The sequence below is a fragment of the Ostrinia nubilalis genome, chromosome 6, assembly GCF_963855985.1.
Source record: "Ostrinia nubilalis chromosome 6, ilOstNubi1.1, whole genome shotgun sequence".
NCBI classification, from domain to species: Eukaryota; Metazoa; Arthropoda; class Insecta; order Lepidoptera; family Crambidae; genus Ostrinia; species Ostrinia nubilalis.
Window position 1 is genome coordinate 8,064,399 of NC_087093.1, and position 25,089 is coordinate 8,089,487.

At 36.1% G+C, this 25,089-nt stretch overlaps 1 protein-coding gene and 1 long non-coding RNA gene across 4 annotated transcripts; one reads left to right on the top strand and one right to left on the bottom strand.

Moving 5' to 3' along the window:
* Positions 1–11,628: 11,628 nt before the first annotated feature.
* LOC135072522 (uncharacterized) lies at positions 11,629–20,216 on the bottom strand. 2 transcript variants are annotated; one of them, XM_063966465.1, is made up of 6 exons: positions 19,766–20,216; positions 14,711–14,937; positions 14,308–14,371; positions 13,610–14,069; positions 12,990–13,123; positions 11,629–11,741 (listed from the first exon to the last, which is right to left on the bottom strand). In XM_063966465.1, exons 2-6 carry the CDS (start codon positions 14,903–14,905, stop codon positions 11,695–11,697), a joined length of 900 nt encoding a protein of 299 aa, XP_063822535.1. In that variant the 5' UTR covers positions 14,906–14,937; positions 19,766–20,216; the 3' UTR covers positions 11,629–11,694. The 2 variants fall into 2 exon arrangements, with proteins under 2 accessions (XP_063822535.1, XP_063822534.1); XM_063966464.1 differs by lacking the exon at positions 19,766–20,216 and adding an exon at positions 19,373–19,635.
* A 2,162-nt stretch (positions 20,217–22,378) lies between these two features.
* Positions 22,379–24,922, top strand: LOC135072523 (uncharacterized). 2 transcript variants are annotated; one of them, XR_010257454.1, is made up of 2 exons: positions 22,379–23,510; positions 24,485–24,922. It is a non-coding gene; the product is annotated as an uncharacterized LOC135072523 (long non-coding RNA). The 2 variants fall into 2 exon arrangements; XR_010257453.1 differs by having other exon boundaries at positions 22,379–22,942.
* The last annotated feature ends 167 nt before the right edge of the window (positions 24,923–25,089 follow it).

The following is a 25,089-nucleotide window of genomic DNA, read 5'->3' on the forward strand; positions in this document are numbered from 1 at the left end:
GCGTATGCCCAACAATTTTTTTACATGTTATTAGATGACATGTTTATCTTAATGCTAACACATGGTAATATCGTTGTATTATCACATGATGCATTACAGCCAAACACCGGCCAATGCGCACTATATATCAGTCGCAGATTTATATTTTCGTTTTTCCTTTAGTGATTTATTCCATCATCGTCAGTGTCGCTGGCGTCGCAGAGCGTGAATTATGGACTAAGAGCCAGTGAACGCCAGACCTTCGTTATTTTATGAAAGCTGAAAGTTTGCCAGCGTATTCTTCCAAATCTATAAGATCTCTTTAAAAGCTTATAATAATTAGATGCTGTTTACTCATCAGCCAGATGGTTTTGACCGTCCCAACCCCTTGCCAGACAAGCATTATAAAGTAACTGCTATAGTCACGATGGCCAAAACTTCATGATGGTCCAACGTTTTTACCTATATTGGGAGCATGTGCTGACAAACTTTTAGCTTTTAGAACGCTTTCACATTTAGGCAACTTTAGCAGTGCGACAAACGCGCGACTGACGCGCTACTGTTAATATGAAATTATTAACTAATATTATGACAGCGGATTACTGCCTTCACATTATAAAAATGCCGCTACCGCGCTGCATCTTATGAAATGTGAAAGCAGTCTTATAAAGCAACGAAGGTTTGGCGTCCGCTGGCTCCTGCTCTATTATAGACGGGCCCGGGTTCAAAGCACAAGCCGGCCCGTAATGGCCCGTGGGTGGTTCGTTAACTCAATTCTGTCGCCGCTATCGGTTGCTACTTTCCACCGAATTCCCACTTCACACCTCGATGATTGCACTTACATAACTACATGTATTAATACAGGGTCTACGACAGTTCCCTAAATAATGTGAAACCAAATCGCTACAAGCTTCAGTAGTACGTCAGTTTCTTCGTTTACTTCTAACATGACGCTACGGATATTGATAGGGTTTTACTACCATACAGATTTTTTACAGGTTAATTCTTTTAGTTTGTGTGTAGTATCTACTAGTATCTACTTCTCGTATCTATCTAATACCACAGGATAATAATGTCTTTCTAATGAAGTTTTTGAGTAATAAGTTATCTGTCTTGTGAATAAGCCGTTGCTGTTTGTAACAGAGCTGTGGTTTTGTGAATAAAGATGCCTACTAATGTGTATTTTAAATATTGTAAAGCGCATTGCGACAAATGGAGAGTAAGGAAATCATTTGGTGGTAGATTAACACAAATTCATACAAGCTCGCTATGCAAGCTCGGTCGATTTCTGAAAACCTTGGTCGCACACAGCCTTGTCCTGGTAACACACAATGCAAATGGTGACGTTGGTTTCTGTAACTGCATGAACGCGCGTAAGTATTCAATATCAATGAGCTACTGCATTTATTATTTCTTGAAGATAGGTACGTTACATATTTATGTACCTATCTAACAGAGACCAAAAACTTTCAAAGGAGGAATTTTCAAAACTTTTGTTTTTATTCTATCCCTCACACTATCAAATGCTATTTACAGTAAATACTTAAACAATAACTTAAATGGGCATTATTTTATCTTTCTTAATTAATGCAAAATTCATTCTACTGATTCCATATTACGAAATATCCCTATCACTAAGTTAAGAACCTTAATGCTCCTCCATTTATCCGAATCAACGGCTCCACGTAGAAAATAAATATTTAAGTGGCACTTTTTCTCCAATTCATTATTGTCATTCGGAAAAATACGACATCGCACTTAAACGAAGGAAAAGAAAGACGAATATGTAAAGGAATATGTAAATAGCATCTGCTCTTCCTGGCATGGAGCCTAAAAGACATATTTCATGAATTCTTGGAGTATTTTATTCGTTATGAGAAAAAGACGGACTTAAAACTAGCCATAGACTGAAAACCATCACTGTCATAAACTTAGTTATCTTTTGGTCTTCAAACTTTTAACTAAGGGCGTCGACTCTTTAAGTAAGGTGTCATATAGTTAAGAGGATCTCGTGCTGATCCACCATGGCAAGAGTCACAGATAACGAGTCGTAGGGTGACTATAATTTTCAAATTATTTGAGACCAACTGGCACCAATTTGAGACAAACAAGCTGTAGGTAACAACTTAAAATATAGCAGCAGGTTTGAGAAAGGAACTATTAATTTGCAAATAAATAAATTTACATTAATTATCCAAAGCAAGACTAGACAATGGATACTTATTAGACATTTGAACGAGTCCAATATTACGAGTATCCAATTTACAAGGTCCTCGCTTTGATACACGATACACGCACTACGATAAGTCAATTAATTGTGGTATTTTGATGACAGCTCCACATTGCTGCTATGCTTTGCTTTGCTTTTTTATTATTAACTAGCGGCCGCCCGCGACTTCGTACGCGTGGATCCCGTTTTACCCCCTTCATCTATCTTACGCGGTTTAGATTTTTTCATACAATTTTTTTTCCCGCTAACTCCCGTTCCTGTGGGAATTTTGCAATATCCTGTTGTAACTAAGCTTTTAGTTTACTAAGATACCTGCATGCCAAATTTCAAGCGTCTAACTTAAGCGGTTTAGATTTTTCATACAAAAGGATTTTCCCGCTAATTCCCATTCCCGTAGGAATTCTTAAGTATCCTATAACCTGCCCAGGAGTATGAAGAATAATTGTACCAAGTTTAGTTAAAATCCGTCGAGTACTTTTTGTTTCTATAAGGAACATACAGACAGACAGACAGACAGACAAAAATTTTACTGATTGCATTTTTGGCATCAGTGTCGATCACTAATCACTCAAAATAACTATCAGGGTAGTTATTTTGAAAATATATTTCATGTACAGAATTGACCTCTCTACAGATTTATTATAAGTATAGATATTGTTTACCTATCACCTATCAATTCTGGAAACATTCTGATAGAGTTTCGCCAGTTGACGGCACCCTAATTACGATACGTGTCACCCAGCGGCCAGTCTATTCACAACTCCTCCATTCAAAACTCACGATTTTCTTTCAAGACTTGCAAATGTGTGAAAGGCGCGGGATTCGGTGAAAAGGCTTTTATAATATAATCCAACACTAACATCCGTATTCAGAAAAGTTTTCTTCTCTGAAACTTCCTTGATTCGGCCCCGAGTCTGGTTAACAACATTCTTTTAGACAGAAACTCGACGACATTTTGTTTGCTAAATTAGGCAATTAATTCCTGAATTCAGACAGCCGACCGACTGAAAAATATTAGCTTAACTAATTACTGTTTCATTTAGAAGAAAATTCCTACGCTTTTTATATTTAAGATTAATGTAGTTTTAAAAATTTAATGAGAAATGAATATTTTATCAATTCTTCAAACTTCTTATCTACTTAATTTTTTAAAACAGATCTCTATAAATCTTTCTGGAATTTTCTCAAGCTTCAATTTATGAATTGACTGATTGGAAAATTTTAATGAAACCAATAAACATGGCTTGTGCTGAAACTAATCTAAAAATAAAAATTAAATTGTTTACTGCACAAACTTTTCTGTGTTCGTTAAACGTTTCGCAATTGTTGAGAACTGTTTTTACGACTTTGGATTTAGTAGTCTAACCTGTGAACGTAAAAGTTTACGTTCACGTTTGCTGTCTTGAAACGAGTGATTTGTGTCTGTTTACGACAAATCTAATCAACAATCGTTTGTGTATTTTATACAGAAAATACATTCAGAATGTACCTACCATAAGTAACTATAGTATATAGGTACTTAGGCACTTATGGTGGGAACGTGGGACCTAATCAATTTGTCAACCCATATTCACGAAGGCCCCGCTCGTTATGGGCCGAGTTTTTACTCGTTAAAATGTACAGGCAGGCTTATAAAAAGTCGACAAATAAAGTATACTTAAAGACCCTTTAATGGCCCATAAAAGTGGTCTAGAATCGAGAGTTGGCATAAACACAGAGTCCTTAAATAAATACGTAGTTATTTACTGATGTACTCATTATGCAGACTGGAATTACTCATGACCAACGACTAACTGTAAATAATTCCATGATAGAAGATGGCAGGTATATAACATTATAGCGATAGTGTATGTCTTTTATAAATTAAAAATAGATATTTAGTTTTTGCATTTCTGCGATTTTTTGTTTCTCTGAACATGAACTGCGTAGATCGTTAATTTAATTTTAAAATCATTTCAACGACACCTTTTATTGCGAAGTACCTATCTTAGTATCATTAAAATTTCCTTTAGGGCAGATGGGGAATTTTGAAAGGGCCTCCTCAAAGCCCGGATTTACAATGGAAAATTATACCTAAGTCTGTTGGAATCCGTCCACATGCGAGATGCCGCTTTAATTGTGTTTACAGAGACTTAGTTAGCAAACATTGAGCTACTTAATACGGGGATAACGGGACGGAAAGTCTTTGATTAATTCTTTGTACTGAAATCGTCTATTCAAGCAAATGTGGGTGACGTATTACAATTATGTAGACTGAAAGCCTTTTATTAAAATGAGTTTCGGTTAACAAATCAAGGATATTTACATAACAAAATACCTAACGCTTTTATTTGATTAACCGCTTGAGTCCCAGACGGCATTAATTAATGTCATAACAATTGATTATCTATTGTGTCTAGATTCGCGGGCCTTGAAGGATTAAAATTATATTGTAAGCTTTGTAATATTGCTTCACTGAAATATAAAATGATGAAATTTTCAGATTTATCAAGGCATCAGTTAGGAATAGATTTTTTCAGAAATTCAACCGTAAAGAGATGAAACAAGGATTAAGGTAAGCAAAATCGCAGGCATAAGCGGGCATTATTAATACTATCAGATATGGCTTAGCTCAGTATGACTCAAATACTACAACATCGTAACTTTGAGTGACTACGTTGTAGTCTGATGAACTGTTTAATGAACCTTGAGCCATCCATCATTCATTCCTATTAGAAAGAAGTGCCGCATCGCAATAGGTTCCGGTAATGTTAATAATGTTCCAAAGCATCGACCAGTGGGCATACTCCCGACACAATATAAACGCACTTAAAGGTCGAGTCTCACTCGAGGGTACTTTTATACAATTTCTCCCAGCACACCCTTTTCGCTAGGCACTCCACCTTTTTGCCCCTTAGCACCTCTCTTCACCTTTTTCATAATCAAAGACGGCAAGTGCCTGCATTTATTGAACAGGGTTTTAGAGGAGATCGATTCTAAGTTTATTTAGGTGGGTACAATTTTATTTTGCCGGGAATTGTATTAGTTATGTGCCGTCCTTTAATAGACGTCTTTTTTAAATTGTTTCAACCATATCGGGGCCAATTAACCAAAGCGAGCAGAAAATTTTTCCCCCACTGGGAATCGAACCCGAACCTCTTTGTCTGAAACAGGTGGTTAGTTAATCCATCAGACTACAGAAGCGATTAATATTAATATGAACTCTCAAATAAAGTATTACTCTGTAAAACTAATATTAAATAGTCCGAACGTAAGCTCTACAAAATCTCCAGATTTAATCCTCGTAAAAGCTTAAACTACAAATTGTGAAATCGCACATTTTTCCGAAGTTGCAAAGTTTGCGCGATCGACGAAAATTGATAATCTTATATTAAATTCAACGTCTTTTTTTATTCATGATGCCCATAATCAACTTTTACAATATCTACGTAAAGAAGAAAAGATGGAACTGGCAATTTTCGAGAGAGCCTTATTTGGGAAGGGACGTCTGTGAGTTAAATGGAGTAAGTACCTAACGAATTTTGTAAATTAAACATAAACATTGTACATTTCCATAACCAGATTTGACATTCGGTATCAGTCATTTAATTTCAAACATAGGTAGATTTAGGTTTCTGTTCGGCATTGTTGTGTGGATAAAAAATTTATACCTACTCGCAAAAATTGTGACCAAACTGGTGACGTGGTCCCTCAGTTTGAGCGGAATTTATTGTACACGACACGATGTAAGCATTTTTGTATTTGAAAAATATATTGCGTACAATTTTTGTGTCGATTGTGAGCGCTTCGGGACTCGCGTCAAACGATCACTTTGCAAACGAATTTTGAAAGTTTCGAGTTTAAAAGATAGTTTGCCGATAATTTAGCAAAAGCCTACAACAAGTAAAGAACCTCCTCGTTCCAATATAGGTAGGTACGCGTAGGGTGGTTCTGGTGCTCAAACTCTTTTTACGGGTCCTAGGTGATCTAAAAAAAGTCGTTACAATACTTAGTAATTAACAGATACTGTTACAACAGAATTGCACCTCGTCAAGCTTGAATACAAAAAACACAACTGTTTATTTTTGGATAATAGGTAATATACTCGTAGTAAAATAAACTAACTAAATTCAGTCCCTAAACTTGGACCGCTGCCACGCCTAAGCACTGTGCAGCCAATTTCTGTTAATTATTATTTTATCTAAATTATTATCAGCAGCAATATTAGCATCAATATAAATGGACTGCCGACTCTACTTCCATTCATAGTAGAGTGCAGTACCTACAAATGAAACCCAAAACCTTCAGTTAGAGGGAGTTCAACTACCACTAGAAGAAGAAGGTTAACAACTTATTTGACTAAGGAAGAACAACTTGCTTTCTTGTAAATTGTTCGATACATAAATTAAATTGGGATGTCATGAAAATAAAATTACAAAAATAATATTATTATATTTCCATTTCCTAATATAGACTTTCACAATTAATTCAGAAAAAGTGCAAAGGTTGAATAAATCAATTGAATAAAGCATTCATTTTTATAAACATCGACAAAAATAACAAAAACCGTTGGCACGTTCATTGATGTCGGCAGCAAATGTATGGAGCAATAAAACATTCGTAAAAACTTATATGAAAATAAAACTAGCGTTTTTAAAATGCCGACTCAATTCTGCTCTGTGACATTCAGAGACAGCAAAATACTCACAGATTTATTTAAAACTATTTGAATTTTAATTGGAAGCACTTTTTGGAAATCAAATGCTAACATTCAGGAAATCCTGGTATCAGTTTTTTGTGTAAAATAAAAAATTTAAGCTTTGAAGTAGGTGATTATTATATTTGTAGCACGACAGCATATCAAGCTAAATATACATACAATAATACATACATAGTTTGATAACTAAAGTATTCTTGACTTACTTACCCACCTGTGTCTTATCAAGGTAACGAACCAAGGACCTTCGGATTGAGAGAGTTCAACTTTTTTACCACTGATTATTGAGCCAGTAAAATATTTTCGCATTTTTTTTTACAGTTTTGGATGTTTGTAAGGATTTTTGGAAAAAATCAGCCTGTATTCAATAACCTTACAATAATCGTCAATCAAGTGTATTAATATGCATAATAAACTTTATTTATGTATTAAACTCGTAAGAGTAACCAAAATTTACGCAAATGGAAAAGTAGTAAAGTATTGTTACAAATGTATATGAAGTTTACTGCACTTAGGATTGCTCGTATAGAGTTTATAGAGTAAGGGCTCGAGCACAGGCACGCGAGCCGACTACCCGATATCAGTATATTATAAGACATGACAATCGGCTAGGGCTTACACTAAACATCCTTTTAACATTTTTAAACTTATTTTATTGGTGACTAAAATATAAATTAAGGATTACGTGTCGCACGCACGTTGGTACTTTAATAAAATCCTTCTAGTTGTCTTTGTTAATAAATAAAGAAACAAAACAAAATAAAGAAAGAAATATTATCAATAATGCTTGACGGTTTTGTTATAACGTTTGACAAAATGATTATAAATACAATATTAGCCAACTCAAAGTTGTTAGGTATTTCACTTCTATATGCCTCTACTACTCACAAATTCTACTCACGAATTTCAGCCCAATTTTCCGTCAATTTCCCACCTAAGAACGTTTAGCCGCTTGTTAATCTGCATTATCACATGCCTTTCAGTTTTTTAACGATTGCTCGATGATTAAAACGCGTGTGACTAGTACAAACCTAACAATGCTATTGTGTTCGCCGCCCAACACCGGTAAAACGTTAGGTAACGAGCTCACGTCCACGACTGTCGAATCAGTTCGTACTAAATTGGAACTGCCGTTATTCTTATCGGCTTCATGTGACTCGTTCAGGTGGTATTACCGCCGTAACGATTCAACTTTTAAGATAATAACAGTCTATGATTCGAACATTAGGCCTAATTTTATCAACATTACCATACGAAAGAAAATAATATAACGTATGATAGCAGCACGCGATGGAAGCGGCACGGTGTTCCAACAGTTTTGTAACTGGGTTATGTCAAGTTAGATATAGTGTACCTACATTATAACATGCAATCTCGCATAAGCCAATTTTGTTCAAATCTTCATAATAATACCACAACGATTTTGATGTAGGTACACTTCTAAAGCCTGACTTAACTCTCCTTTTTCATTTTAAAGCACATTAAACGGCCCCGATTAGCCATTGATTCCAGACTTAGTGTCAGCCGGCTGACAGTGAGCCGCAACTGTAACGTTTTATGAACTGAACGAAGCCTAAAAATTTACGAAGAACGTAGGTATATCACCTACGTAGATGCTATAATCCTCGTGGTCTAGTGATTAGGGACTTTACCTACCCCGTCTATGCAGAAAGCCTGCGTTTAATGCCTAGACGACGCTCAATAAATTGGTGCAATATGAGAATCAACTCCATGAGGTTAATTTAGCTACCCAATTACTGATTAGTAAATTTGTCTCACTGCAAGTTTCTGTAGCAAGCTATGCACGGGTTGTAGAGTTGAAGAACCATTTAGAATCTGCCTCCTTGCCTGCAATCTGCAGCCTCGCATTGTCTCAAATCACATGCATAAATTGTACCCCATCTTGACTGTGTGGGTTGACGGCTTGTTATTGAAGAGATTCAACGGAGATTCTACTCCCAAGCTTTGTTGTTCTATTAATGTTGTGTTTTATCTGTTTATATAGGCTTCGTCTTAAGACGTCGAAATAATATTGTGTTAAGTGAGCATCTTGCTTGACGAGCATAGTAATACTCGTAGTAATAATACTATTAATTATTCGTATCCCTTTCAGCACGACAGAACAAAAAGTGAAAACTTGAAAAAACTTGTATTTATATGTAACCCATAGCAATCAAAGTCCCCAACAAAAATAGTAAAAAAAATCCCCCCCCTCTAGTTTCCCCCCAATAGACATCGCACGTACGTGCGTTCCAGGTTCTACTCAGCTAACGCAGGATCGTGCATTCCATAATAAATCATACAAAGTTTGTTTAATTATAAGTACTTTATTTATTATAGCCCCTTTTATCAGTGTCATCAACATAAGTATTTAATCTCGCATATTAATTACATTTTAATGACAAGATTTATAAAAAATATCTGGCATTTTCGATATTCTTAGAGTTAAGAACAGAATTACTTTGAGTAACATAATAATGACACCTTTATTGAACAAAAACATTAATCAAAAACAAACAAAAATATTTCCTACCATTTTTAATGAAACAAATCAGTCTTCTTAGTAACAATATTAATCAAATAGAAAATTTGGTGGTATGACATGCTAGGAAGCAATTTTTATTCCTAACAAGGCACAAATGAACGTTGCATTTTGTGCAACAGATAGTAGTGGAAGACGTGCAGTTCTTTAACCTGCATTTTCTACCTCTTGTGAGATCAGGAAATGGTTAAATTTGTCCAATCGTTTATCTGACGATAGAACCACAGCTGGTCTATATCTTTTAGTTGATGGTTCAGAAATAGGAGCTTCATCTTCTAAAACTTGATCAGCCTGAGGAACCGAAGCAATCAGAGCATCAGTAAGGTCAAATCTGAACCACAGCAAGTCCTTAGCCTTAATTTCTTTACCTCACCAGCTGTTACTCTTGGTGGAAAATCATGGCATTTGTTTTCGAAGTTAGTTGCGCGCCAAATTCTGCGTCTTTCTTGCTTTGGTAGACCACTGGTAGAGGCTGCTGGCTGATTTCTTGGCTCTGTCACATTTAATTGCCACAGTTGTGCTAAGGGGACTCCCATTTCTTCATCAGACTCATTCCCTTCACCGTTGTGTGGACTATCTGCATCATTTTCCAGAAACAGAAAAGCTTCGCTTAGTTGTTCCTCGTCCGATTCCTCCTCCAAGTCAGATGTGCACCCATTTCCGATCAGTTGTTCCACCAGATTCTCGTTAAGAGCACAACCTGTTGAAAAATAGAACATTTTAGTATTATTTCAATGTTACCTAAAAGCACAACATAAAACGACAACGCACGAACGTGCGCTCGCAATAAAATGGTTCTTTTTATAAGAAAATGTTGATAAATACTGTAATATTTTTTTGTTTTATAGTCAAGGGATATATAAACAAATGAAATAAATACGATTCATAACATAAATATCACATTAAATATAGAAACAAAACACTCACGTCTTCCTCGGCCGTCAACAAACATGACTCCTATCTTGCACAAGTCCTGACGCGACACTGGCAAGTATTTCTCCCCGTGCGTATGTTCTAACGGTTAGAATAGGTAATGCACAAATGATCGAGACCGTTTTGGCGCAGCAAAATCAAAATCCGCGACCTCTAGAATTTTTTGAGTGTCAACGCAAGTTTAGTACAAGCCGTGCTGAAAGGGGTATCACCTCTTCACATCATTTTCTGATTGAATTTGCGACACAGAAACCTGTAAGTAATAGATAGTTTAATTTCGTGATCATTCCACGTAGCGAAATAATTCACTGATCAGACATAGTCATCAGAAATTAAGGTAACATAATCATTGCACCTCTCCACTCTAATTCCTAAGGCCAAAACCATGACAAATTATATCAACAAAGCCATATTGGCAAAACTCAGGGTTTGGAGGTCCTAATTCGACCGTATTTTACCTATAATGAAAGCCACCTGGCATTGACTTCTAATTAAAAATTATTAAAGTCAATCTAACTCGTCGTAGTAAATAGCTGTTGTAAAAGAATGTATTGGAATCTGCATTAAAAATAGCATACATTCTTCCAAACTACTCGGTTATCCGCACGGGGGCATAGCTGACATAACATACCATAGCTGCCTCGCTCGACGTACACCACGTGAATGATCCGCCCCATCGATTAATTTAATAGACTGAAAGCGGGCACAATTTGTGTTATTATAGGCACTTTGTTTCTCCCACGAGAGCCCAAGATAAGGCCTTTGGTGCCGATCGATGGAGCATCTAATAAGCTTAGCTTGACTTCACGAGGAAATGTTGAACAACAATAATGTGAACTTTGCTTTGCATCTTTCTAATAGGTAGGTAGGTAATTAAGACGAAGCTCGAAGATGCTACATACAAGACTTACGAATAATAAAATTAGATTTTAAACTTTCGCGTTCCATTTCAATTAAAATAGAGACACACGGATCTCAACGCATCATTTATGTAACTCATACAAAAATTTCGCGTTGAGACCCGTATTTCTCTATTTAATAGTTTAAAATAAGTTACCTATAGAAAATCCATCTCAAATCAATCAAGGTATTTAATAAGAAATCGTAGGTTGTTGAGCTTTGTAAGATTCTCTGAAATCCATGAAACCTAATTCAATTACAATTGAAAAAGAAATTAAGTAAAGAGATGACTAAGCTTAATCTTGTGCTTACAGATTTAGTAAAAATGTATATCAATAAAAGAAACGATTTAATAAATCCGATTTAATATCTATCTATACCTTTCTTCGTACAATTACCTACAACTAAGTAAGATCACCCTGAATTTGATGCACAGCTGCCTATTCGTGTTTGACGTACATCTGAAACAATAAGCACTATTAGATGCAGGTTTAATTTTCGTTTACAGTCCTCTCAACTTAAGCTGAGAATTGCATTTGTGTGAGTGCACACCGATAGTTTAGAGTGGCAATCGGCTTGAAGCGCGGCGCGTCCCGCGCATGGTTTATTATAGCAAGCGGCCTGAAGCGCGGCGCGTCCGCCACGCACCGCTTCCTTGTCGCTCACATACTTCACTTCACCCCCGGTACTGGTAGCAGATACGTGTAATTTTATGTAATTGTGTTCCAAATATTAGTGAAATGGCTCCTACTGTAAGTGAATTTCCTGTACGAAATCCATTAAGCAGCCAAGTGAAAGAAATTTTATGCAAATTGAATACGTATTTTAAAGGTGTGAACGAAAAGTTTTTAGTCTGTTTTTATTTTGTAATTTTATAAAGTTTGTCTTTTTGTTGTATTTTGTAAGGCTGGCTGGACGCCCTCTCTATAAACGGTGCTCGCATAATATCAGCGTCGAGGTACTTCGTGCCTTGGCATATGCTGAGCGAGGACCTGTTTTTATTTATTTATTTATTTAAAAGGATGTGTCAAGTGTCGTTACATCGGCCCAATTGGTAGCAAGTGTTTTATAGACTTCCTTTTAATAAAACATTAATTTTATTTGTATGTGTTTTACTAACGGTACTTTTGGCGATCACTCACACAAATGCAATTCTCAGCTTAAGTTGATAGGACTGTAGTTATGTGTAAGGCTGGGTTGCACCATCGTTCTTTGACTTAAACAAACGTCAGAATGTCAAACTCAATACAAAAAACACCGGTTATCGTTATACCTAGTTACGGTCAAAGTTAGGTGGTGCAACTCAGCCTAAGTGGATTCGTTCGGGCCTTGTTGTAACAGGTGAATTCGCAAAATTTTAGGTACCTAGGGTGTACCTACCTAAAATTTTGCGAATTCAGGATTAAAACTTGAAATACATTTACCGACTCGTTTTAATGTTTTACTTAGGACCTAAATAAAACTGTATCTACTGAAAATGTGTACAGTCCACGACACAAATTGCTTTAGTTTCGTTACAAAATAGGTATTAGAAATCCATTACAAGAAAATAAGATTAAGACTTTTTTCAAATGCTGCTTATTCTGCTAATTTGTTACCAGAGTTAATGCCAATTTTAATTGGATTTTGACTGACACAGATGTTGTTTTCTTGGTTTGTAAGTAGATACACACCTATTTCCAGGGTAATAAAGTTACAAAAATACTCACTGAGCCCACAGTTCCGTGCGCACAACAGCCTTCCAGGGTTAAAATAAGTCACGCTGTCCGACCCGCATACTGGGTTGTACTCCGACGTGGTTGGACAATTTTGTACGCATTCTTTTTGAGATGGAGTTTCCTCACTGAAAAGAAATAAAATTTACTGAAGAGTGAGTTTCTACATATTAGGGATATTTTATTACGAGTATCCAGGATTGTTTGTCACTAAAATTGTACGAAAGAAAAGGCCTTTTTGAAAATTTAACGCTGGGCATGAATTAGGCCCTTAAGGTTCGCGGTATAAGGACTCCACTTAAGTATCTTATTACTTCAGCATGTTTGATTACGTCTTTGTACTACCAAATGTAGGTAAGTATGACTTTTATTACACAGACAAAAATGTTATTAAAGTAGGTATCTAATAGATATAAATTATTTCAGATCAATCCTTACCTAATAAAGCAACAAACCTTGGTATATGGACACTGGGAGTCGTAAACCAGGTATAGTAGGTACCTACCATGCCTCTGGATCGCGATCTAACGCTCTAATGACTATACCACTTAACCGCTTGATAATGTTATGTAATCGTAATTAACATAAATTATTTTAAACATTATACTACTCACTCGTCTAAGAAAACTATGACGTCACTCGATATAGTTGTAGTCGGAACTGATACTGTCTTCCCCCATATTGCATTCTTAGTCGTCGTCCTCATTGGCTCTTGGTCGTCTTGCTTTGGGAACATTACATTGCCATCGTCGTTTATGTTAGTGTTTTCAGTAGTAAAGAAATCTTCTAACGTTCCTTCATTTCTGGTATCTAAACTTCCATAGTCGTCACCCTCGTGGGGACTTTCAGGATTTCGGTTCCATTCAGATCTTTGAAATCTTGAATTATTTGACGATGGACTCACAAGATCGGGCCTTAGATCATTATTGTTTTGAATATTTAGTATTTGTGCTACGTCCTGTACTTGTTTGAACGGCCTTCCTTCATTTTGCAATGTTTGCGAATTGAAATTCAGCGAGTTCGGTGGTCGGTTCAGTTGTTGTTGATTTTGGAGACCTCCATAATAATTGCTACCTAAATTAAAAATTTAATTAAAAACACTTCTGTCAAACGAATTTGAAACCCTAATCCATTTCTCAAGTGATTGTAATCCGCGAACGTTATTAGATTTACGATTAAAGACAGCGGGTTTGACCTTATGCCGCTGTGATTGGAATATTGTACGTTATGGTTAGGTATTTATTATTGTGTAAGTTAAGTATGTTAGGTACTGATGATTTTTTTGGTTATTGTATGAATTCTGTAAACTCACCCTGTAAATTATTTGGCCACATGTTCCCATAGCCAACAGGAGCGGGTGTTTGAGCATTAAAGCCCTGAAAAATATTAGTTAACATTCAAAAACCTTTTTAATGAGGTCCATGACCCATGTCAAAAACTATTTAATTATTAATAGCATTCGTGGTTAGTCGCATATTAATAAGCTTACCTAAGAAGCTTACGGCGTCAATAAATTAATAACATCGGATTTTAATCAACCGAAGTTAATTATCACCATAATGGACTACCACGCGCTTTCATAATAATCCGCAACAGGTCATCCACTTCCATAAATATCACGCTTGCATCCACATATTTTAATTAGCGTAACCACAATTATGTAATTTGAACATTTAATTAATGTGAAAAACTTTGCTAACTTAAGGCTGACTTACCTGTGGAAGGACAGCGGGATAAAACTGCGAATTAGGTGGGAAATTAAGGCCAGGACTCCCCCCGGGTGCCCCTTGATTAAAACCCGGGAATAGTTGGCTAATAACTCCTCCGAGATCAAGGAATCTGGAACTTACGGGGGCCGGGCCCGCTTCGTTTACAAAAGACTTTCCTGTTTTTGTGTATCCGAACGACATTGATCGTGATAAGTCTACGGCTACGTAGGCAGCTGGAATTTACAAATGAATACTTACGTAACTTTAAAATTATTTTAATTTAGATTTAAGTAATGCACACAGTACCTAGGTATAACAAAGTACAAAAGGCGAACTTATTAACTTATGACTTTATCTTCCAGTCAACCTTTGGGCCGAAGTAGAAAAAATACATTAACATACATTAACGTTTTTACGTTGAATAAGTACAGCTGCTGGGAAACATTATTGATATAGCTACAAATCGGTTGTACTTTACAATAAGATTGCATCGTAATATTTTGGCAATTTTTCGTGTTTTATTTTTTATTATGATGTTAATTTTACTAAGACAGGAATAGGATTACTCTTTTTGACCGTAACTAGGTAATAGGTACTTATGTTTTTAGAACACTGGCTTAACCTCCTGGGGCCTGGCGTCATATATTTATTACATAAAACAAAAAAATATAAATCAACGCTATCTGTTGAAATTTACCAGAACTTTTACGTTAGTTAGTTAGATGATGCATCTGTCCATCATTCTTAGCTGTGATTGGCCAGTGAAGTGACATTTATATATTTTTTTTATCTTTAATTGAAATAGCGACGGCGCCGCGACCGGGAACAAGTGGTTAGTAATAATGAGATTTTTACTAAAATATGAACGATTTCTATAAGCCTTTGTTATTATTCGTTTTGGGATTTGAACTGTTTTATTATCTGAGTATCACTGATTGTGGAAATACGTATGAAAATTACGAAAACCATGGTAAAATCTGAATGTCATACAGGTATTACATGAGGTCCCAATTACTAGTGTAAACTGACAGAGTCCAGTGTAATACCTGTATGACATTATACATTTTCTATTAAATAGCATACAATCTGATATTATTTTCTTATTTGTTTAAGTAGATATATGCGAATATAACATATTAGAACACACAAAACTCGATTTTACTGGTAAAGTCGCCCCAAAAGTATTATCAACACATCAAGTCACTTTGATTTTTTTTATAAAATTAAAATAATTTCATTAGGCACTTAATCAAATTGTTTTTTTAATTTTTATTATTGCTATTGACCATAGTTGGGCACCGTTAATCAAATAGTTAACTTCGCTAATCGTTAAACCGTTAATAAAAAAAATAACTTCGTTAAACGTTAAAACGTTACATTTCGCAAGATTTAACGCAAGTTAACGTTAATCGTTAATCCGTTAACACATGATAATAAAACGAAAAAAATAATTATATGCAAGGTTCAAATAATTTCGAAAGCTTGTATCGCGCATGGAATTTATTCCTCTTTTATGTTTGTGCTACAATAGGCCAGTAGAATTAAACACAAAAATGAATTAAATCGGAAATAATTCCTACTAAAGATTTTAGTGTTTTAATGGCTTCATTAGTTGCCCATAAAGATTCTCCTAGGTTTTCGACTTCGACGGAGTTGTGCTTAAGTGGTGGGGGCCCCCGAAAGGGGCACTTTTTCGGTTTTCCGGTTATACCGCGAAAGGACTTACCCTATCGAAAAGTGGTCTTCCTGACGGTTGAAGGGCATTTAATCCTGCATTAAATAAGACCAAATTCATATGTTTTAGACAAACCGTTCTCGTGCAAATGTTCGGCAAAGTAGAAAATATGTGTAAAATTAATGACCCTCTCCACGTCCAATGGCTCGTTACCCGCAGGCTTCCAAGTCTTGAAAAGGAGCGCCTCAACCAGTGTAACCCTATCAAGGCTTATGAGCTGGATGCGCCTATCCTTGTTCGTCCCAGCCGTTCCTTAACTGCGGTTGCTGCACCTCTTCCTGGCACTCACCTGAACGACTCTGTGTTACCTACAGTGGCTGCCCCTTTTCCTTGTATCCTCCTGCACAACTACGTTGCCTAGCAGTATGCCTGGTTTAAGGTTCGACGCCAAAAATCAACAACAACAAGTTCATATTAAAACGCTGAAGAGTTTTTTGTTTGTTTGTTTGAACACGCTAATCTCAAGAATTACTAGTTTGATTGAAATTATTATTTTTGTGTTGAATAGCTCATAAATTGAGGAAGGCTATAGGATATATACAATCAATCTACGACTAATAGAGGCGAAGCAGTAAAGAAAAATATTGCAAGCACGGAAAATAGTATTTAAACTATTTTCACGCGTACGAAGTTGATTTTGTGGCGTCGAACCTTGGACCAGGCATATGGCTAAGCAATGCAATCGTACAGGAGGGTACAAGGAAGAGGGGCAGCCACATTAGGTAACACAGAGTCGTTCAGGAGAGTGCCAGGAAGAGGTGCAGCAACCGCAGTTAAGGAACGGCTGGGACGAACAAGGATAAGCGAATCCAACTCGTGAGCCTTGACAGGGATACGCTGGTTAAGGCGACCCTTTACAAGGCTTGGGAGTCTACGGGTGACGAGCTATTGGACGTGGAGAGGGTCATTAATTATACACATATTTTCTACTTTGCCGAACATTTGCACGAGAACGGTTTGTCTAAAACATATGAATTTGGTCTTATTTAATGCAGGATTAAATGCCCTTCAACCGTCAGGAAGACCACTTTTCGATAGGGTAAGTCCTTTACGCGGTATAACCGGAAAACCGAAAAAGCGCCCCTTTCGGGGGCCCCCACCACTTAAGCACAACTCCGTCGAAGTCGAAAACCTAGGAGAGTCTTAATGGGCAACCAATGAAGCCATTAAAGCAATAAAATCTTTTGTAGGAATTATTTCCGATTTAAAATCTAATTCTACTGGACTAACAAGCTTTCGAAATTATTTGAACCTAGGCTTGCATAAGTACAATTATTTTTTTCGTTTTAGTACAACTGCATTTCAGAATAAAAGCTTGTTTTTAAAAAAGTTTTTTAATTATTATAATTTTATTTTACACTTTTTAGTATTATCTCAATCTCAGGGCCTTGGTTCAATTACAATACAATTTAGCACCAAAGTGCTGGAAAAGACAAATCCAGCAAACCCAAACTCGATAAGTTTCCATCGCTTCGTTTAGGAATTCCTATGGCCACCTCCTGACTCCATCATCAGGACCCTGGACATCATCTAGTACTAAAGTGCTCGAAAAGACAAATCCAACGAACCCAAATTCGATGCGATGCCGCCGTTTCATTTAGGAGTTCCTATGGTCACCTCATGACTCCATCATCAGACCAGCTCCTGTATCTTTTTTGTAAATAGTAGGTACTGGATTAACGATTAACGGACTTAGGATAATTTAACGGAAGTTAACGAGTCCGTTAACATTTTTTAAAGTTAACTTAAAAGTTAATCCGTTAATAGAAATGTTAACTTCGTTAATTAACGATTAACGGATTAACGAGTTAATGCCCAGCTATGCTATTGACCTTATCTACATCACTTAATGTTAAAAACACTTCGGTGTGATGCATTTTTTTATCAAGAGGATTTTTTAATTTGAGTCATCCAAATGAAATGCAATAAAAATTTTAAATACTATTTAAAAAAAAATAGAGATGCAATGTTATTGCCCAAAAACGACATAAAACTTGATAAAGAATCTATCTAGCTACATTGTAACGAAAAAATATTTAAAAAATATCAATATTTGCATCCACTGCATAGAAAAAACTAAGTACAGGCAGAAAAAATAAACCAAAAAAAAATTTGGAAACTCAATATATTTGAAAATTATAAATAACTTGAAAAAATCGAACTGCCTAAGTTTGAGATGCGACTCTTAACGCTAAAAATTAAATAACTATGTAAAAAAAACTCAATATATTTAAAAAATCGATTCAAATTCGTTGTAGGTAGTCAAGAAACTTAACTAGGAATTAATTTTGTGCTATTTATTACGGGACATCCTGTACATGAAACAAAAAAATCGTTGACATTGGGAACCGATGTCGTAAATATATGACATTGAGAAAATTGCCGTTTTCCAGATAATTTTTTTTATTTTATTTTTTAAGATAATTATATCAATTATTAATAGGATTTGGATAGTTTTCATATGAATTCACGATAAAAAAAATTCCCGGGCCCCAGGAGGTTAAAGGTAGTTTGTATTCTGTTGAAAGGCACCAAGTTTAAACTACTTTAACATAAAACAATCAATTCTGCTTATTTTACCTTAAGTAGCCAAGGCAAGTAGGTAGAGAATACCTGTTACCCACGCACACGGTGCGTCATCGTATCAACATAAGGATGGAAATTATTATGCGCTTACAACTAGATTTTTATCAATTCATCAGGTAAGTAGGTAAAATGATTTTAGCATTCATTTAGCTACTAATTAACTTTTAATACTCCACATAACAAACGTTTTTAGTAGTTGAAATAATTGACACAATTATTGGTCATTTACAAAAGGAATCATCTTTAACAATGTCGTCATTTGTTGCAGAACTACTTTATCAGATTAGGTGCCACTGGCGCGACAAGTCAAGATAATTAAGTAAACAAGTACAAAAGTAGGTACTTACTCAGTGAAATAAACAACAGAATGTTGTTTTGATTGCAAAACATAATCACAGTGTACTAAACTCGAACAACAAATATTGCCACACAAGACCACTACCTCGTAACCGACGATGCTGTTCGAATACTCATGAATGACTATCAGGCTAGCCTGCGCTTCATTAACGATGCCCCTTTAATGTGGTTTATAACTGGCTGATTTATCTATTTGTCGAAGGCATTAAGTATTAATAAATATTTCGTCAACATTGCAGATGATTAACAGAACTACAACATTAAAAAATACCCACAAAAACGGGATTCCCAGTGACGTTTGCATATTATTATCATATCACCTTACATTTCCACTCATTTATTAAAGCAGATTGTTACTAGAAATGTGAGATTTTTATTCTTACCTTTACCTACTGTTAGTACAAATCTTTAGCTAATAGCCATTATGTATTCAACATTTTCTTTTTTTGATCCAATCGCTGCTGATCTTCTTGAGGTTATCAATCAGTCTATCGAGCGTTCTACGCTACGCTATCCCTCTATACGAGGGTGGTCTTCACTATTGATTGACCCTGTCTTTGTCGGTTCTTCAACAGCTAAAGTATGGTCAAGCTGTAGATCCTAGCTACACAGGAGTTGCAGCGGTGTGAAAGAGAGGTGGTAATAGTCCCGAGCCACCCCGAGCTAAAGTATGGCCAGCGCCACTGAGTAAAATTATCACTTCGCTAAAGCCAGAGCCCCGATTACGGTAACTTTTAACGTCTACAATCCAGACGCGCTTCTGATTCTGCGATACGATTGGTCAAAACAGCTGACGTACGCTGTTGAACGACCAATCGTATCGCAGAATCGAGAAGCGTGTCTTTTTTTTTTTTTTTTTTTTTTTTTTTTTTTTTTTTTTTTATATGGCTACGCTATGCCTTTTGCCAGTGTCGAGTTAAAAACGGGGAAACGGGAATTGAGGAAAATTGCCTAATATCGGAATTTGGAAAGGATTTGGATCAGGAAAATAAGGATATAAAACAGGGAAAATAAACATTATTATACACATAAATAAAAATTAAGTTTATAAACATCATAACTTTAAACTATTTACAGAAATAAAAGAGGCTATACAATTATATACATGAACATCTTTGTGAAACAGGAGAGACATTATGGAAGTCGGGAAGGGAATATGCAAAGAGGTAAGTTTTTGGATGAAATCAGATCGATCATAATTGGGACAAGAAAAGAAAATATGATTGATGGTGCCTGAATCATAACCGCACTCGCACAGATCATCATTAATGATGTGCAACCTGGCAAGGTGAGAGGGTGCACATGTGTGACCCAATCTCAGACGTATGATAATAGAGGTTACACATTTGTCAAATTTTAATTTAAAAAACCAAGGTTTTACAGGAATTTGTGGTTGAAGGAGTGAAAAAAGATAACCTTTCGATTTACTACTATCTTCCCAATCCGCTTGCCAAGAAGATATAAGAGATAGTTTAGGCAAAGACAACAGATCATGACAATAATTCTGATACGGATACATATCTCCACAGGTTACCGCCTCATTTACAAGACGATCAGCAATTTCGTTGCCTCTAATCCCGCTGTGACCAGGAATCCAAACGAAACAAACATTCAGACCAAGTAAAGTACACTCATGAAATTCTTTTCTAATATCATATATAACAGGGAATTGGGTTCTGGATTTGAATGGAAAATGCTTTAAAGCATGAAGTGCACTCATGGAATCAGTGAAAATTACAGTATTATCAAGTTTATACAATTTGACATATTCTATTGCTCTCAAAAGGCCATAGCATTCCCCCGTAAAGACGGAGGTTTCAGGAGGAAATTTGACTTTTTGGACAATTTTATACTGTGTGTGGAAAATTCCCACTCCAGTAGTTTCAGTGCAGGAATGTTTGGAAGCATCTGTATAAATATGATGAAAACCAGTAAACTGTGTGTCTAAAATTTCATGAAATTTAGTAACAATATTTATGTCTTGCTTATCAATAGGAAGAAAAGAGATGTTGATAGGGGTTAAAAGAGACTCAATGTTGCAATGAAACAGTGGTAAGTATTTTGATCGGTGAATAGGGGAGGAGAGAGACTTTAATTTACTGTAACTCTGTAAAAGATAAGGAACAGTCTTATGTTTCCAATAGTTTGAAACGACAACTTTTTCAGACAAACATTGCAGTTTTGGTAAAAGCTGATGATTAGAAAAATAGAATATACGAAATAGAAATTTGTCACATAGGAACTGCCTTCTAAATTTGAGAGGGGGATCACAACATTCAACTTGAAGTGCATTTACTGGACTACTTTTCATTGCTCCTGTTACAATTCTAAGGGCTTTTGATTGAATAAGATCTAGTTTTCTAAAAGCTGATTTGTTACCTGGCTCTAGAAGGAATGTACCGTAATCTAAAACACTTCTAATGAGAGCATTGTAAATAAGTTTCATTGAATAAGGGTGAGCTCCCCACCATACACCAGATAGGCATCTAAGCAGATTTACCCTTTTTTCACATTTTTCTACTATATACTCACAATGCTGGCGTCCAGTCAGTTTCGAATCAAGAATTATTCCCAGAAATTTGTGAAAAGGTTTAACAGGGATAACATCATTATCATATGAAATTTGAACAGGTGGAGGGTTCTTAGATCTGGAAAAAACTACTATGGCACTTTTGTTTGCGGTTAAGTTGAAACCATTTTTATCAAGCCAAGATTTTAAATTTGATAATGAGAATTTCAAAGTTGTCGCAGCTTCATCTATTTTTTTATTAATATTATACAACAACAAGTCATCAGCATATTGGAGAATTTTTATATTGCAATTATTAGAGATTGATGATGCTAGATCATGAGTGTAAACATTATACAGCAAAGGACTAAGGACAGAACCTTGTGGAAGGCCTTTCCAGCAAGTGCGATTGAACGTAGAGTCATCTTGTGACAGATCTAGACACCTTTCATATAAAATATTTAACTATAATAAAATTACATAACATTGTAGGGACATTTAGAGAATAAAGTTTATTAAGCAATATCGGGATTAGGACGTTATCATATGCTGTGTTTACATCTAGAAAAGCTGCTACAACCGATTGATTATCAGAAAAAGCAAGCCGGATATCTGTAATGAGTATACTGATACTATCCATGGTACTTTTTCCCTTTCTAAAACCAAATTGACTATCGGCAAGCAAATCATTACATTCAAGAAACCATTCGAGTCGATTTTTAATTAAGTGTTCAGCTAGTTTTATTAATACTGAGGAAAGAACTATTGGGCGATACGAAGATGGGTCTGACGGGGACTTATTTGGTTTAGGGATTGGCAACACTTTTTGAAACTTCCATGACAGAGGGACGTCACTACCTGTCATCGCAATTGAATTGATGATTTCCAAATAATATGAGAGTACTTGATCATCTAAGTTATGAAAGAAGGAATACGGGATACCATCTGCACCTGGAGACGAATCAGAAACGTTTTGTATGATTCCCTTAAGTTCAAACAGTGAAAATGGCCGGTCAATGGCAGACACAGGGTCTGGGACTGGCGAAGTTAGGTACAGTTTTTGAGGGACCCATGGTGGAGCTAGTTTGTCAACGAAAGCACCAGCGATTTCTAGTGGGATAGAAGGGCGAGAAGACTCTGTCATGCCAGATTTAAATCGGCGAATGTTTTGCCATACTATTGAAGATGGGGTTTCAGGGGAAATTGATAAGCAGAACTTTCTCCAACTCTCGAATTTTTTCTTTTTAAAAAGTTCACGAGATTCTTCTGTTACCTTACTTAATTCTGAAAAATTTTCATTGGTCATATTAGCTTTATATTTACGCTCGGCAGACTTTCTTTTTTTTATGGCCTCTGTACAATCACTGTCCCACCATGGTTGCGGGGGCAGCTTATGATTAAGTTTTTTTAAAGGAAAAGCTTTATTTGCGGAATCTACTAATAGATTGGTAAAGGATGTAGCGCAAGTGGATTCATTACCAGATGAAACAATTGGAAGAGAGGGGAGATTGTTCTCAACACCTTCTTTAAATGTATTCCACGCATTGCTGGTCCTATCTGGAAGTCTATGTTTCAGTTGTGGAACATATTTAGAAGTTAAAGGACTATTAAATGGAAAGGTAATTAAAATGGGGTAGTGGTCACTGCCATATGATGAAGGGAGTGTTTGCCAAGATAACAGTGAAGCTAGGCTAGGGGAACATATTGACAGATCAACAGCACTTTGACTTTGGCCTGGACTGGTCAAACGAGTAGGAGATCCTGTATTTAATGTACACAAGTTATGATTATCAATGATGTCAAGTAACATTTCACCATAGTTATTTGAAATAGAACTGCCCCATGCTCGATGGTGACAGTTGAAATCTCCTAGAATAATCAAAGGTTTAGGTAGAGATGATATTATTTGATCAATTTCAGATAAGATAGAAGAACAGGGATGAGGAATGTATATAGACACTAAACAAAAATTATAAATACTTATTGCTACAATAGACAAATCAATACTGTGGTTAGGGATAGAAATTGTATTAAAAGGGACAGACTTGTTGATAAATATGGCTACCCCACCATATCCATCAACCCGGTCTTCCCTGATAGAATTATAGCCATTAACTTTCAACTTTTGGTTAGGTTTAAGCCAAGTTTCTGCCAGAGCAAAAACGAAAGGCTCAAACTTATTAATCATGTGAAAAAAGTCACTCTTTTTGCTGATGATACTCCGGCAGTTCCACTGCATTGCCTTCGCAGCCATTTTGAAGGAATCGAATTAAACTTTCTAGTAAAGGGGCGACGTTGGACGGTGATTTGATATTACATTGAGAAAAAATATTAATCAAAGTTATAATAAGACTAGATAAATTTGTTGCTGAATCTTCTTTAGGTTGGTTATTAATAGCACATCCATCCCTTGGGGATGGGAAAGAATAGTCACGTATTAAATTATTATGAGCCACTTTATCATAACCCTTAGAATGTGAAGGAGAAGGACGGGGTGTCATGAAGACTGTCTTTTTGTAAGATGATGCTTTTGGAGGACCAGAATTAGGGTTATAATAAGGAATATTTTTACTAAAAGAGCTTTGTTTTTCAGGGTTAGAGGACAATACGTCTGCATAGGACTTTGAGGCTGGAGGGTGAATCTTGGAAGCCTCTGCATATGAGATGGAATTTTCAGCCATATAAGACTTAATTTTTTTCTGACGGATGAATTCTGGGCATGACTTGCTAGTTGCAAAGTGGAAACCGGAGCAAAGACAACAGGAAGCTTGGTCTTCATAAACAGAGCACGAATCTCCCATGTGGGCCTGCCCACACTTAAAACAGCGAGGCTGGGACCTACATTGGGCCTTTGTATGACCAAATCGGCAACAATTAAAACATTGTACTGTAGGAAAGATATACAATTCAACTGGTAAAGCATTGTAGCAAATAAATACTCTTTTTGGTAAGGTTTGTCCGTCAAATGTTACAACAACTGATTGAGAGGGTTTCCAAGAAACTGAACCATTATTAAAAGATTTAAAATTCAGTCTGCGCACTTTTATTATTTTCCCACATCCTACTGGAACTGACATGTTTTCTATGACTTCTTCGGGGGACCATTCAGCAGGAACACCACGAACAAGTCCCATTCTAGTGACGTTGAATGTAGGGATAAAAGCCTTGAAATCATTAGAGTCCAGTTTAGGATGACTC